At 38.8% G+C, this 14888-nt stretch overlaps 1 protein-coding gene across 5 annotated transcripts in view; it reads right to left on the bottom strand.

The window, feature by feature from the left end:
• Positions 1–12461, bottom strand: part of plce1 (phospholipase C, epsilon 1) — a 104181-nt gene extending 91720 nt beyond the window's left edge. For 2 of the 5 annotated variants that reach the window (XM_067430326.1, XM_067430327.1), the window contains exons 1-2: positions 12104–12460; positions 3858–5215 (exon numbers count right to left, since the gene is read on the bottom strand). In XM_067430326.1, coding sequence (XP_067286427.1) covers positions 3858–4988 — 1131 coding nt within the window. In that variant the 5' untranslated portion in view covers positions 4989–5215; positions 12104–12460. Of the gene's footprint in view, positions 1–3857; positions 5216–10458; positions 10547–12103 lie in introns of all 5 variants that reach the window. The other 3 variants (XM_067430325.1, XM_067430324.1, XM_067430329.1) reach the window with 3 other exon arrangements.
• Positions 12462–14888: the final 2427 nt, after the last annotated feature.

The following is a 14888-nucleotide window of genomic DNA, read 5'->3' as shown; positions in this document are numbered from 1 at the left end:
TCTACTTATTTATTTCTTATTTATTAAATACATGCAATTTACCGAAGAAACCTTTATTAAAATTAAGAGACAATTTGTACAAAACGAAAGAAAGGCTTTTTACAAAACAGAACTTAATATTAAACTAAATATAACCACCAAAATCATTTCTGACCCACTTGCATCTTTGCACTTATAGCCTATCATAATCAGATGAAATCTAAAAATAATGTTATAATATTTAAACATAAATATGAAGAAAAAAAACCATTGTTTAATGGCTACAACAAGTAGTAAGCTACAGATTTATGTCATGTCTGAGCTGGATTTGAACGAACATCATTTTACCGGTGGGTTCATGAGCGCGCGCCTGCAGATTATTGAGCTGATCACACCGTCTACGCTCCGCTAATTAGTCATTACAGGCTTGTTCTCGATGCTTACACGGGCAGGGCCGGTCTCTCGGGTGCATGGGCTCGGGTAGGGTTGGGCTTTATTTTTTTGAGCCGATCTACGCTCTAGTTCTGGCGAAAAATGTAGTGCTGTGCCGGCCTGTTGTCATAAATTGTTCTCGTGATGGAGCGGTAGTGGAGCTCTCTCGGAGCGAGTAAAAACCACAACGCTCCGACTTTTTTAAAAAAATCGCTCCTCACTCCATTCAAAATCTCGCCGCTCCACTCCTCACTCCGCTCCCACTTCACTCCGCTCACATAGGCCTACTCTGCTTCGCAGGCTGTGGAGAATTGCAATCCTCCATAGCCACGGAGCGCTGTCATGACAGCGAGGGCATCACGTCGCAGGCTTACGGTATCGATAAGAGGCAGTTTTAATCTGACAATTTGACCGAAAAGATTTCATTTTGTCGGACATTTAATATTTTTCCCGGCCAATGTCCGGTAATTACCGGACAACGGAAACCCTGGACTTGATCCCAACCCGTAAGTAGCCTATCTTAAATTGTGTTCCGACAATGAACGAAGGTCTTACGGGTTTGGAACGACATAAGGGTGAGTAATAATGACAGAATTAACATGTTTGTGTTACCTAACCCTTTAAGGACCATATGCCGTTTTCTGTACAGTAGCCTATATAAATGCATGCGCACTCACTGCATCGGAATAACATGTTTCTTTGTTTCATTATATAAGATTAATGTTGGGAAACTTGTGTCATGTGCTCTCTGCTTGATTTTTAATATTTATATCATGTTAACCAAGAATAGTATGTCAAAATGTATTTCTACTGAGTAGTGCGCCATACTATCCATTAGCCAGACCGATAAACAGACACAGACCGAAAGTTAACTTCGGGCCAGGCGCGTAACCGTAGCAACGCGCGTGCGTTCGATGAAACCGTCTATATTCCCAATTTATTTTGATGGTCCCCTTTAGATATTTTGTTGACTATAAGAAACATTGTGCCTACATGTCCTACGGAACATTAGTTGAGTATTAAAGGGTTACTTCACCGCTTTTTCATATTAAACTATGTTATTCCCTTAACTAAGATGAGTTGATACATACCTCTCTCGTCTCAGTGCGTGAACTTAACCGCTCTGATGCGAGGTGACGATCTGATAGCATTTAGCTTAGCTCCCTAAGCCCAGTTCATTCACTATAATACCAAACAGAGATCAAGTTAGAAGCGCACCTCCACGTTTCCCCTACTGTTACACAAATAGTTGAACGACCTAGTATGGTGACATAAAATGAAATGTGGTGCTTTTCTAAGCGGATTAAAAAGGAGAACTATAATGTATGGCGGAATAGCACTTCTGAGAGTACTTCAACTCGGCGCAGCAAAAAGTCCCGCCTGAAAAATCCTCCCTCACATCTCCCCCCTCTCTAATTTCTGTTAATAGGAGGGAGGGAGATAAGATTTGCATATTTAATGAGCTTAAGCTCCCCTGTCAGTTCAGTGACATGAGAGAGGAGAGAATGAGGGAGAAGCGGCAAAAGGAATGATTATCTCGATCACAGGGCTCGTAAGCGTCTTAATCAAACAAACACATGTTGTAACAATGCAGTACTATTACATATAAAAATGTGTTTTACTGACATGTGTTACATCATTCCTGTCGGATCCAAATCCAGCATCGACCGGAGATTTGTTTACAAACGATTCCGCAGTGAAATTAAGTGAACATGTCTTCCCCATGTGAGCTGGAACATCATTAAAATAAAGTTCAACCACTCATTCCTAATATCAGGATCCGAAGGAAGCTTATGCAGTGACTGTGTTCTTCCACAAACAGGAATAGACGCGCTGTAGATTCTGAATAGGCGGTGTTTCGTCGCACACTGACGTCAGTATAAAGCACAGGACCATTTGCTGGGTCCGGTGTCTATAAAAGCGTTTCTTTGACTAACAAGAAAGTTTTCAGCTCTAAAACTTACAAAATATTCTAATATTACCATGACCTTTTATATATCAAAAGCTTAAGGGAAAGTTGATTCCTCAATGCATCCCCCCTTCAAGGGAATAACATAGTTTAATATGAAAAAGCAGTGAAGTATAGGAGTAGGGGTAGGGTTATTAGAATAAAGGGTTGGGGTTACTAATCTCAGTAATCTACTACTCACGTAAACCCGAATAAATTGGCAAAAATCAACAAAAAAATAAATAAAAGTCCCGTTGCTCGAGTCGCGAGCTGTGTGTTTGCATAATCGTTCCAGCGTCTTCAAACCACGCCTTTGTTTTGAATAGGCGCCCTCTAGCGGACGGAAAAATTACATAGTGCAGCTTTAACGTTAATCTTGAACAAAAAACATAACACTTAATTTAGGCATTTTCTGTCCATTTTGAGTGTTATGGCAAAGCATGCTGGGAAATTTAAATTTCAGTTTCAGTTTAATTTAAGTTTATCTAAATTAAAAGAAACAAGTTCATAAAACCAAACCAATGAAACAATTCAGATTACTTAAAATGTTTTGTGAACTCAAAACAAAAAGAAAGTTTACTAATTTGTTTAATTTGAGTTAAACAAAAATGTATTATTTTGAGTGGGTTTACAGTGAGTTAGTTGACATGTAGGTACAAAGTGTAACCAAAGATTTTTCAATTAATTCAACCAGATCATGAAGGTCTAGTTGAATTCATAGATGGTGGAAAAGAGACCGTAAACAAGTTATATAAATCCAAAGGAATATTAGGAACACAATGCTGACAGAAAAAAAGACATCTGTGATGTTCCACATCATATCAAAAAACAAACAGTAATTTCCTGTTTTAGACTTAGCCTAATTTAGGTGTAGTTAATTATAAAACTTAGTAATGGGACAAAATCAATTTAAAAGAAATTTATGCCACTAAGTAATTAATTATATTTAATCTGCATGAAAAGCCTTCTTGCGTTATTTCTAAATGTATGTCTTTCCCCACTGAAAATGAGCCTTTCTATCACCTTTATGTAGGAAATGATGGATGAAACATTTATAAAACAATGGCAGTTTGTTAAGGATTTTAATAGGCAGTTTTAGTACTTTATTGTTGTGGGGGAAAAAACTAAAGTCTGCTTACTTAAGAGAAGTATTATCTTAACTCTCCTCAACAAGCTGCATGGTTTGAGGTATCATTCAAAGACCGCAGTACTAACCAATACCAATAGCAAGAACCACCAATTGCGCACCCAAGAATAAAGCTAAGAATGCAGGGTTCAAACACAATTATTTGTTCAGTGATAAAACAGCAAAGAAAATCACTGTCATACTTATTTCAAAATATGAGCTACAACATCAACATTCAGTGCAGGAACTGAGGCACCAACTGTGAGGGAGGCACATTCATAGAGCTTTAACAGAACACCTGAATAACTATCAGTTTATAAAGGAAGCATTCATACCAAGTAGAGCTTTAGTGAAAAGAGAAATTGACCTTACCTTTGCATACTTGACCCCTGGGTAGATGAGAAGGGCCCTGGAAACCTGCAGCTGGATAGCCTGAAGCGCTCTGCTGTATCCTCTCACCTCATGCGTGCGTCTCTCACCGAGGTGGCATGTTTTCCTACAAACAGCCTCCCAGACTCTGTCAGAGATGCAGCCGGTGGGTAGAGTCCTCACTATAGCTCTGGTGCCTGTGCAAACGCTCTTTTTAATTTTCTGGTTGTTCTTGAGGTACCTCCTGACCAAGACAGTAGAGCGCTCTTTCTTGTTTCGCACAAACTCGCTGTCGGACACGGTGCCCTCACTGTCACTATAGTCCTGACTTGCAGAAAGCCTGAAGGGTATGGACCTCTTAAGGCACCTGCCCCGAGAGCACATAGGTTTGGTTTTCCTGTTGAGCCTTTCAAGACTAGAGAATCCATTTTTATGACACACGGCACACACAAAGTCCATTCTGTCGCGCATCTTGTTATTCAAAGCAGTGCCGCAGCCATTGGTGCATCGAGGGCCTTGTGGCGAGGATACTGGCACACTGCTTCGCCTCAAATCCAGCCCGCAGAACGGCAGGCTCTCTGTGTTTTGGCCGATGACTAATCCCATCTGGCACAGTTCACCATCTAAGCCACTCAATGTTGGCCGATCTCCAGTGAAGCAAGTCACATCAGAAGAAATCTCTTCTGCTTTCCGATGCTGGGGCACCGTTCTCCAGCTTCTTGGAGGAAAGCTATTCTCCGGGCAGCCTTCTTTGCTTTCCACTAGATCGCAAAACCCACACATCTGGCAAACGTACAACCCTTCTTCCCCGTGTCTTGCAGCCCCACAGCTGCAGTTTTTGGGCCTATAGGTATTGTCCAAGCAATCCAAACTCTGAGACCTAGTATCCAAAGACTTCCGTATTCTGCACTCTGTGCCTGGGATGTTCCCCTTCAAAGGGTCAAACGGATAATGTGCAGGTGTCTGAGGAGATTCGCTCTCAGGCAAGCCGTAGTTCGTGGATATGAGAGCATCTCCATTCCTTTCCGAAGTCTCCTTACCTAGACTCTTGACTCCCAGCACAGTGGAAGCCCTCTCGGAGGCCATGGTGCTTATGAGGCTAATATGTGCCTGTCTCTCCACACGGACCCTCATATCACTAGGCACCTGATGACAGATTCTCCTTGCTCAACTTACACGAGGACAAGCTTCTGGCAAAATACCCCTAGAGATGATAGCCTTGAGATCAGAGAGAGTATCTATCTCAGTGGGTCTGCCTGAAGTGGAAGCTTTAGGATGACCGCAGCAGAAAGTAACGGCTGCTTCTTCTCAATATATTCGCCCCTCCCGACTTTAACGTCTTCTCCCAAGACCTCAGTACCCTAGATGAGAGGGGAACAAGAAAAACAAATTTCAATAAACAGCTTCTCTTCTCACATAGCATTTTAAAGGGACAGTTCAGCCAAAAATTTAAATTGTATGTGTATCTGCTTACCCACAGTACATCCAAGATGTAGATGTCTTTGTTTCTTCAGTAGAACACAAATTAAGATTTTTAACTCCAACCATTGATTGTATAATGCATGTCAATGGGGTGTTTTCTATGAGAGTCACTATGGGAGTAAAAAACACATAGACATACAAATCTATATTGATGCCTTAAGACACGAAACGTTCGGTTTTTGTGAGAAACCGAACAGTTTTAATATAATTTTTTTACCTCAAATACAACACTACTCCCCGCACCATCACTTCCAGCAAATGAGGTCAAATGTACAAGATACGGCATATCACAATAGAATATACATATATATATATACATATACAAGCGGCGGAAGTGTTTTTCTTGCGCATATCTGTAAGCCATATTGTGTCATTTAACCTCACTTATAGGCAGTGATGGCACGGGGACAGCTGATGTACAAATAATGTTGTATTTAAGGTAAAAATGATACTGTTCTAAACTGATCGTTTGGTGTCTTAAGATATCAATGTGTCGCCACGAGCCGAAAGGTTTAATATGGATCCATATTTTACCCTCATATTGACTCTCAAAGAAAACACCCCATTGACATGCATTATATGAGCAACGGTTGGATCTTAATTTGTGTTCTACTAAAGAAACAAACACAGCTACATCTTGGACACCCTGGGGGCAGATAAACATCACATTTTCATTTTTTGGGTGAACTACTTTAAGTTGAATGAACAAAGAAAATATGACAATACAAGAGGAAACATAAACATACTGTAACTCAACACACTGGTTTTACTTGGCATGGGTAAGGCAAGAAAACATTTCTCAATCCTTATCAGAGCCAAGCTGTTTTGTGTCTTGCAAGGTTCTATCTAGGGATTGCACTTAAACCTTGTTTAAAACACTGAAGACAAATTACTAGGACAGGATGCACATTCTGACAGCATGAAATTAAAATTCACATCCACACAAAATATCTCCCTCTCAGGAAATCACACAGCTGTCCAAAATCTCACTACAGTCAGCAGCCCTTCATCCTTATAAAAATGCACAGGTCTCTGGAATGTATAGCCTCGCTTGGAGGGGTTTTACCAAAAAGCAATTAAAGGGGGGCAGTCGCTGCATTGATTCTGGGTGAGTCTTCAAACATGGTTCAGTTCCCACACCCACACGGCTGACAATAAATCACAGGGCTAACACAGTGAGGAGTGTTTCTTTCATAACTCAGCACTTGAGTGCTTGTAATCAGACATGGACTTGGTGAAAGTGAAAGGGCGTAAAAGACACTAAATACTGCTAATATTATGCAGGGACAATCTACTTTTTAGACAGAAAAAAAACAATCAGTGCTGACTGTCTACAAACACTTTTTTTCTGAAGAAAATGTGTGAGTGGTGCAAATATGCTATACTATACTATACTATACTATACTATACTATACTATACTATACTATACTATACACTATACACACATTGCAAAGACAGGGATGTTGTTGGTAGATCCATGCGTATGCAGTTGCTACAGTAAGCAGTTGTAAGATAAGCTTTCTCTGTAGTTTGTAGGGTGTTGCTAAAGTGTTCTGGCTGTTTCCTCCTTTGAATTAGGTTTATGGTATTTCATCAGCTGGGGGAAAATTATAAGTTAAGTCCCTTAGAAACAAGATGCACGATTTATGGTACCATTATTGCCCAATAATTTACACACCTAAAAATAATGGAACTTTTGACCCAAATGGAAAATCCTGCCATTGAGCTTTTATGAGACACAATAAATAATAGTGTTTGCCATCACAGACATCAAATCTGGCATGACCTGTTCAGTTTTAAAAGTGAAGGAAAATTTTGATTTCAGACACAGGAAGAGTATTGTTGTTGTTAGAGTAACTGAAGTACCAGAAGCAACTAAACAAGTTTTGTCCTAATCTATTACCAAAATGCCTTCTCCAACGATACTAAAGCACATAATGCAATCCTGCTGTAGTATGAGATCACCACATATATAAACCAGACACACCCTCGCCCTTATGATGAACTGTCATGTGTCCACATCACTTTATGAGGTGGTCTGACCATGAAATGATGACAAAATATAAACATTTTTATTTCACTTTCATTCTGGCCGGTCGTTAGGCTGTTGTTAAGCGGCTGCTGGCTGTTGGTGTGGATGCATACTGGTTAAAAAGTCCATTAATAAGTCTCTATAAACTGCTGATCTCTGTCCTATTGTCAATGTGAGGGGACGTTCAGACGACACCGTTTTCAACTAACAACGCAAAAGGTATGTGGCTTTTGAAGATGGGTTTGAAAGTGCAAGTTTTTGAAAACGATACCATTATTATTCCCATGTAAACAAAACAAAAAAACAGCAAATTTGTGAAAACGGTGATGTTATGCACATTCATATTACATGTTCAGTCTATAGGCACGCAGTGTCTTTGCGACATTGCCAACTACTGGCCTGGCAACTGCGTTTTAGTCATTTTCGAGGATATGTGAGAACGGGATCATTTTGACAGTGTCGTCTGTACGTGGAAAAACATTTCAGTTTTTAATACATCGTTGTCGTATAATGTACCCTCAATCAGCCTATATGGCTTTTAATGGTTTAATTGAATAAAAAAAAAAAATTGTTGTGTATTGTGCTAATTAATTGAGATTTCTTACAGCTCTTACAGGTTTTTGGCCTTGTCTGTTCCGTTGCTTCTATTACTCTCCCCTTTTTTGTAAGTCGCTTTGGATAAAAGCGTCTGCTAAATGATTAAATGTAAATGTAAATGTAAATGTAATTGTGCATCAGATTTTTTTTTAAGACATACGTACAACAGTAAAGGAGCACTACACTTTTTATTCCACTGACTTCCATTTATACTCAGAATGGAAACGCAAGCTAATGCGAAGTGTTGTACATTTAGCTGCTTTCCAAAGTTCAAGTTTGGTGAAATCTGACCTGAGAATTTGCATGAAGATGTGTGACCAGTAGAAGATCGATACGTCACAGCTTGACTTCTTGACTGAATTAAAAAATGCATATGTTTGCACTAAAGTTGAGAAGATCATATATTTTTACAGTTTGAATGTATAACTATTTGTTATATGTTGAATTCATATTTATGAAAAAGATGCCGCAGAGTGAGACGTCATATGACTGTTGCAGTGTCTGTAGAAACTGTATGTGCTCAAAATGTGACCAATAAGCCGTGATTAATGATTGTCTTAGCAAGCACCACTGAATTAAACTTCTAAAAGTTGTGGAAGCCTAGAAGTATTGCCAGCCTTTATTTGTATACATTACATTATGGGAGATTGTATCCAATGCATCAAGTCATTTCCTGCAATCCTTACTGATCTCATGGTCATGTACAAACAGCCGACATATCAGACTGTCTGCAAGAGGTGTTGCAGGCATTTGTGGCCTAACAACCTGAACTTGTCAAAGACACCTCTCACTTATCTAAACTATGAGCTGTAGCAATAAAGAGGCAGTCGTGCCTTCAGAGCAGGGGGTGGGTTTGAGAGTCTGTTGAGGCATGAGGCCATTGTAACGCTTGGAAATTACGGGAATTCCCACCTCCCCAAATCCACCTCCGCACCCCTCCTTTTCCCCTTCTTTTCTGAAGCCAGCAAAAACTAATTATCTGTGCTAGCTTGATTCTGTTCATATGCAACAGACAGCTACTGGAGCAAAGCCTCATTCAGACGTGGAACAGTTCATCTTATGATAACAAAGGTTATGTGTAAACAATGGCATCAATGAAAACATACATGCAGGTTCAACTGAGATTAAGACAATCTAGGCTAACAGCCCATCATAAATGGAACTGGGTCAACTGTTGTTGATCTCTGACCAGTGTTATTAGATTTAGGGTTGGAGTACACTACACAACTTTTAAAATATGAACAGATTTTAAACTTACTATATAGGTGCCATACACTTGCCCATTTTGTAAATGGTGAAGAGAAAAACCAGACATAATACACTAAACGACTGAGGAGAACACATTACTAACTTTCACATAATTCTGAAAACAAACTCATGCCTCATTGTTAGGAGATTTATGATAAAAGAAAATTATGTGTTCTTAAATCAGCAGAAACTCTCAGGTTTGATATCCTTCAACTGAACAGAATCACAGTTTGAAGTAAAAACAAATAAAAAATCAGAGTCGTCCAAACAATGCCACATTTTACCATATAAATCTGAGTGCGAGTCCAATGATGAAACACTGGAGTTCTTCAATCCGAACCTCTATCACAAGGATGACTTGAGCATGTTTCTCAGTGATGCTACACAGTTTGAGGTACATTATGAGATGTTGCGACTGTAATTTTTCACCATCAGCATTAACAAATGTATGTCCATCAACAAACCCAAGTGTATATTTATAAATTATTGAGGTGGACACAAGCGGCTACTAGAGACAAAATCTCATTGAGCCCCATGTTAAAATGCCCAACTTTACAGCAGAAAAAAACAACTTACAGCCTGGTACAAATTGTGGTTTTGGTCTATATGGCTAATTTTGCCCTTCATGACAACATTAAGGGGGTGAATTTTTTATAACTCATTCATTTACATTATATAAAGCCTTAAAGTTCTGCATAATTAAGGGTGTGGTTACTTTTGTGACGGGTGGATTGCCGTTTTTCTGCTGTCTGTTAGTCATTGCATCACCTCAGCTCCGCCCACGTGCCGCCTCTTTGCCCATTTTCTGTTATCTGGGAGTGACGCGCAGTGATGATGGCAAGGGCCGACTTTGAGGCTTCAAAAGCTCTCTTCAGAAACCTATGGGGGACGTCATGGACCGTACACCAATATTTTTTTAAAGGCCTATGGGTGCACATGCGGGAACTGAATCAATAACGGTGCATGTTAGCCTAGCACAATGTAAATGACTGATGTAACATTAAACTTTGCAAAACAAATCTTGCTGCATCCTTTATCTTTACTCAAAGATGTAAGAATGACAAAGAATCTGCATTAATAGACACATTTTTAGGTAATAGTGTTCCACAGCTGATTAGCAGAAATATTTCAGTAATACAGTAATAAGTTACGAGTTAGCTGGAAATTCATACAATATAACACACAAACTATGTATTTTGAACATTCTGTAGAAAATATATACATCAATAATTAATCATACTTACAGGTTGTGATTCTGAGGAGCAGCTGTTCCAAATAAAGAGTAATGAGCCATCTTTCAAGAGCAAGCTTTTTCAAATCCCACGTTGAACTCTGAGATTTGAGAAGCAGTTATCAGTAAAATGGCGCTTGGGAGCTGGTCAAATTGTTTGTGGGTGGAAAACGCACAACATAGGTGGGCATTATGCCAATTAATTATCTCGTGATGTAGAACTGTAACAGTCAGATTTATTTACAAACAGCTCGTATAGGAGGTTTAAAATCGATTGTTTATTTTGGGAGACAATAACTTTATCGTGCACTTTCGACTTTACAACTTCACAGACAGCGATATTACATACTGCATGAAAGGGATAAGGAATATTCAAAAAAACTATAATAGGAGTAAGAGCAACTAACTGAACTGCAATAATGTCATTAAAATACTAATGTCAACTAAAAAAAAAAATGCAAAATGAAAAGTGCAATAACTAATCTCAATAACCATTCTCATTCTCCTTCTATTGTATACAGTTGTATCACTTTGGGCATTTCCAAACACTTGAAAGAGAAATCTTTGACCAGATTTGTGTCATGGGTGTGTCCTGTCATCTGGCACATTCTTGTTTACCTACATTAATCTCAGGTGTGTCATGTCATCCCAGAATCAAATTTCACAACACAAAGTGTACCTGACATTCTGTAATTCAGTTTATGCAAAAATGTTCAAATTCTGAGTATTGCGTAATTTAGTGATTAGTCATAGCTAAATGATACAAAGGTCTATGATAACAGGTTTGTTTAATGCAAGGTAAAAGATCCCATACGGGACAGTAACCAAGTACTACTCGCCTCAGAGTCTTTCTCAATTGAGCTCTCATGTGGCAAGTAAACTAAAGCAGAAGAGTTTTCCATCTATTCACATTTTCCAGGCTGGTAAATGAAATGGATTGTGTAAGTTTGAGCATAAAAAGCCCAATCCCCAGGATCACTTCTGCAAGATCAGGTTACAGAGCTGGTCAACTCAGTCACACTACTTTTACTAGAGCAACATAAGATTTCCATTAGAGGCTGATTTCACCAAACTAGACTTGGGGGAGCCTGTAGAGGCAGAAAGCGGGGACAGAAAAAATGTCTCAACTGTGTTGAACGTATGGCTACCTTTAACTAAAATACTTCCTCTTCATATGCAATTTTGAAAACTCATTATCATCGTCACACACGATTAAAAAACATCATGTTTTTTTTAGCATCTACTCTGTCAGTCTTTTAACACCTGTCTGAGCTCATGAGAAACACATTTCACAAACAAAAAAGTAAGTAAGTAACGTTACCATAGTAATATCATGCCCAAAACATGGTATCCCCATGGTATCATTCGTTTTTGCACATGGAATCCTTTAAAATACCTTGTAAATATTATTATTTTTAAAGTATAAATACTAAATAAAACAACTGAGGTGAATACACGCGAGTCGTAAGGCAAACCGTCTTTCTTTCTTTCATTTTTGACAGTAATAATCCGAGAAAACAATGCATCATCTAACACACAACACCAAGCGTTGTTTTGACGGCTAACTGCAGCATATTTTCTAGGTGATAACATAATCCTAGGATTTAACACTTCAAACATAACATAAACACGTGCCGACGACAGGAGATATAACTTACCGCTGCAGAGAGTCACGCCAGAAAACCGTCTCTCGCGCGAAAGGACGTGAAACTTCATCGTGGTTTCAGAAAATGACTGTTAGATTCACAGAGCCCCGTAGCAACAGTGTTTTATTAAAACGGTGTTGAGTTTAAGCTTGTGGAGGCGGGAAACCCATTCAGTCAGCAGCGGAGCCGCTCGCGAGCACAATAGCTGATCCACTGAGGTGTCACTGCATAGGAATGTCTGAGGACTTCAACTCACGGTACCGCTCAAGAGACTGACACACTTCATTACTGTCAACGGCCACACACTAACACGCCTTCAAAAATACTTAATATTCCCTTTCAGAAGTTACAGAGGGACCTGATGCCATGTAGGATAATACATTTATATGTATCAACCAGGCTCTGTTTATTTGGAGTAACTTGCTATGTGGTCCATGGCAGGTCATGCCTTATCACTTTTTTTTTTTTTTTTTTTTACAGAGAGCTTATATAATTTTATTTGTATAATATTTTTTCAATTTTTAATGCTTTTTTGTAAAGATTTGTATTAACCCCTACTACATTTTGTCAATAAATAATATAATTTAAGCAATTTAAATAAAAAAATATAATTTAAGGAATTTAAATAAAAAATTGCATAACCATGTTAATTCAGCTCAGGATATCTCACTGGGTGTCTCTGCCGTCCTCTTGTGGAAAAATAATATGGCTCTGCCACTAGATGGCCTTAAAGCGATATATAGACATACGATTTTGGTAAAGTTTAGTTTTAATTTTGAAAATTATTCCTCTTGCATTCCATTCATTCCTAAGGGGGCCACATTGACCCATGAGGTACTGATCTGTTACTTTGTTCTTTTTTTTCTCAACCACATAAACTCCTCGTGTCCAGTAAGTTTCTTTTGTGGCACGGCACTTATTTATTAGATATATGATTTATTAGACTTTTTTTATCATGATATAAATTCACAATTATGAGGAAAAAAAGCATTATAAATTGCATGATATAAACAAGCAATTCAGACTTTTTTTATTTTCGTACATTAATGTAATTTTCATCAATGGTACACTTCAACTATGAGACAGAATGAGAAAATCCAGAAAATCACATTGTTTGATTTTTAAAGAATTTATTTGCAAATTATGGTGGAAATTAAGTATTTGGTCAATAACAAAAGTTAATCTCAATACTTTGTTATATACCCTTTGTTGGCAATGACAGAAGTCAAACATTTTCAGTAAGTCGCCACAAGGTTTTTACACACTGTTGCTGGTAGTTTGGCCCATTCCTCCATGCAAATCTCCTCTAGAGCAGTGATGTTTTGGGCCAACACAGATTTTTAATCCCTCCAAAGATTTTCTATGGGGTTGAGATCTGGAGACTGGCTAGGCCACTCCAGGACCTTGAAATACTTCTTACGAAGCCACTTCTTCGTTGCCCGGGTGTTGTGTTTGGGATCATTGTCATGCTGAAAGACCCAGCCACATTTCATCTTCAGTGCCCTTGCATTGAAGGTTTTTACTCAAAATCTCACGATACATGGCCCCCATTCATTCTTTCCTTTACATGGCTCAGTCACCCTGGTCCCTTTGCAGAAAAACATTCCCAAAGCATGATGTTTCCACAGCCATGCTTTACAGTAGGTATGGTGCAACTCAGCATTATTTCTCCTCCAAACATAACATAAAAAGTTATTTTTTGGTTTCATTTGACCATATGACATTCTCCTAATCCTCTTCTAGATCATCCAAATGCTCTCTAGTAAACTTCAGACGGGTCTGGACATGTACTGGCTTAAGCAGGGGGACACGTCTGGCACTGCAGGATTTGAGTCCCTGGCGGCATAGTGTGTTACTGGTGGTAGCCTTTGTTACTTTGGTCCCAGCTCTCTGCAGGTCATTCATTAGGTCCCCCGTGTTGTTCTGGGATTTCTACTCACCGTTCTTGTGATTATTTTGACCCCATGGGGTGAAATCTTGCGTGGAGCCTTAAATCGAGGGAGATTATCAGTGGTCTTGTATGTCTTCCATTTTCTAATAATTGCTCCCACAGTTTATTTCTTCACACCATGCTGATTCACTATTGCAGATCCAGTCTTCCCAGCCTGGTGCAGGTCTACAATTTTGTTTCTAGTGTCCTTTGACAGCTCTTTGGTCTTGGCCATAGTGGAGTTTGGATTCTGACTGTTTGAGGTTGTGGACTGGTGTCTTTTATACTGATAAGTTTAAACAGGTTCCATTAATACAGGTAACGAGTAGAGGACAGCGGAGCCTCTTAAAGAAGAAGTTTCAGGTCTTTTTTGTAGGTGACCAAATACTTATTTTCCACCATAATTTGCAAATAAATTATTTAAAAATCAGACAATGTGATTTTCAGGATTTTTTCCCTCATTCTGTCCCTCATAGTTTAAGTGTACCTATGATGAAAATTACAGGCCTCTCTCATATTTTTAAGTGGGAGAACATGCACAATTGGTGGCTGACTTTTTTTTTTTTTTTTTTTTCACTGTATAATAGAAACATTTGAATTATTTCTATTGTTTTTTTTCTTTGAGCACACTATTCTTTAAAGCACCATGGTGTGGAGACTGTCATTGCACTCATAGGAATGCTTGCATGGACATTATCTCGTTATGGCTACATCTGAAGGTTATTTCCTTTGGCTCAATTGATAACATTGTTTGATTTCCTGTTGTGCCAAACTAGATTAATTGTACAGTTGTTTTATTGGATGAAACCAAGATCTCAACGTGGTGCTAGCTGTTTACATGCAGAATTTTTCTTCTTCTTATTATTA

The sequence above is a fragment of the Pseudorasbora parva genome, chromosome 21 (assembly GCF_024679245.1).
Source record: "Pseudorasbora parva isolate DD20220531a chromosome 21, ASM2467924v1, whole genome shotgun sequence".
NCBI lineage: Eukaryota > Metazoa > Chordata > Actinopteri > Cypriniformes > Gobionidae > Pseudorasbora > Pseudorasbora parva.
The sequence above is the reverse complement of the archived record's forward strand: the minus strand, read 5'-3'. Positions and strand labels throughout refer to the sequence as shown.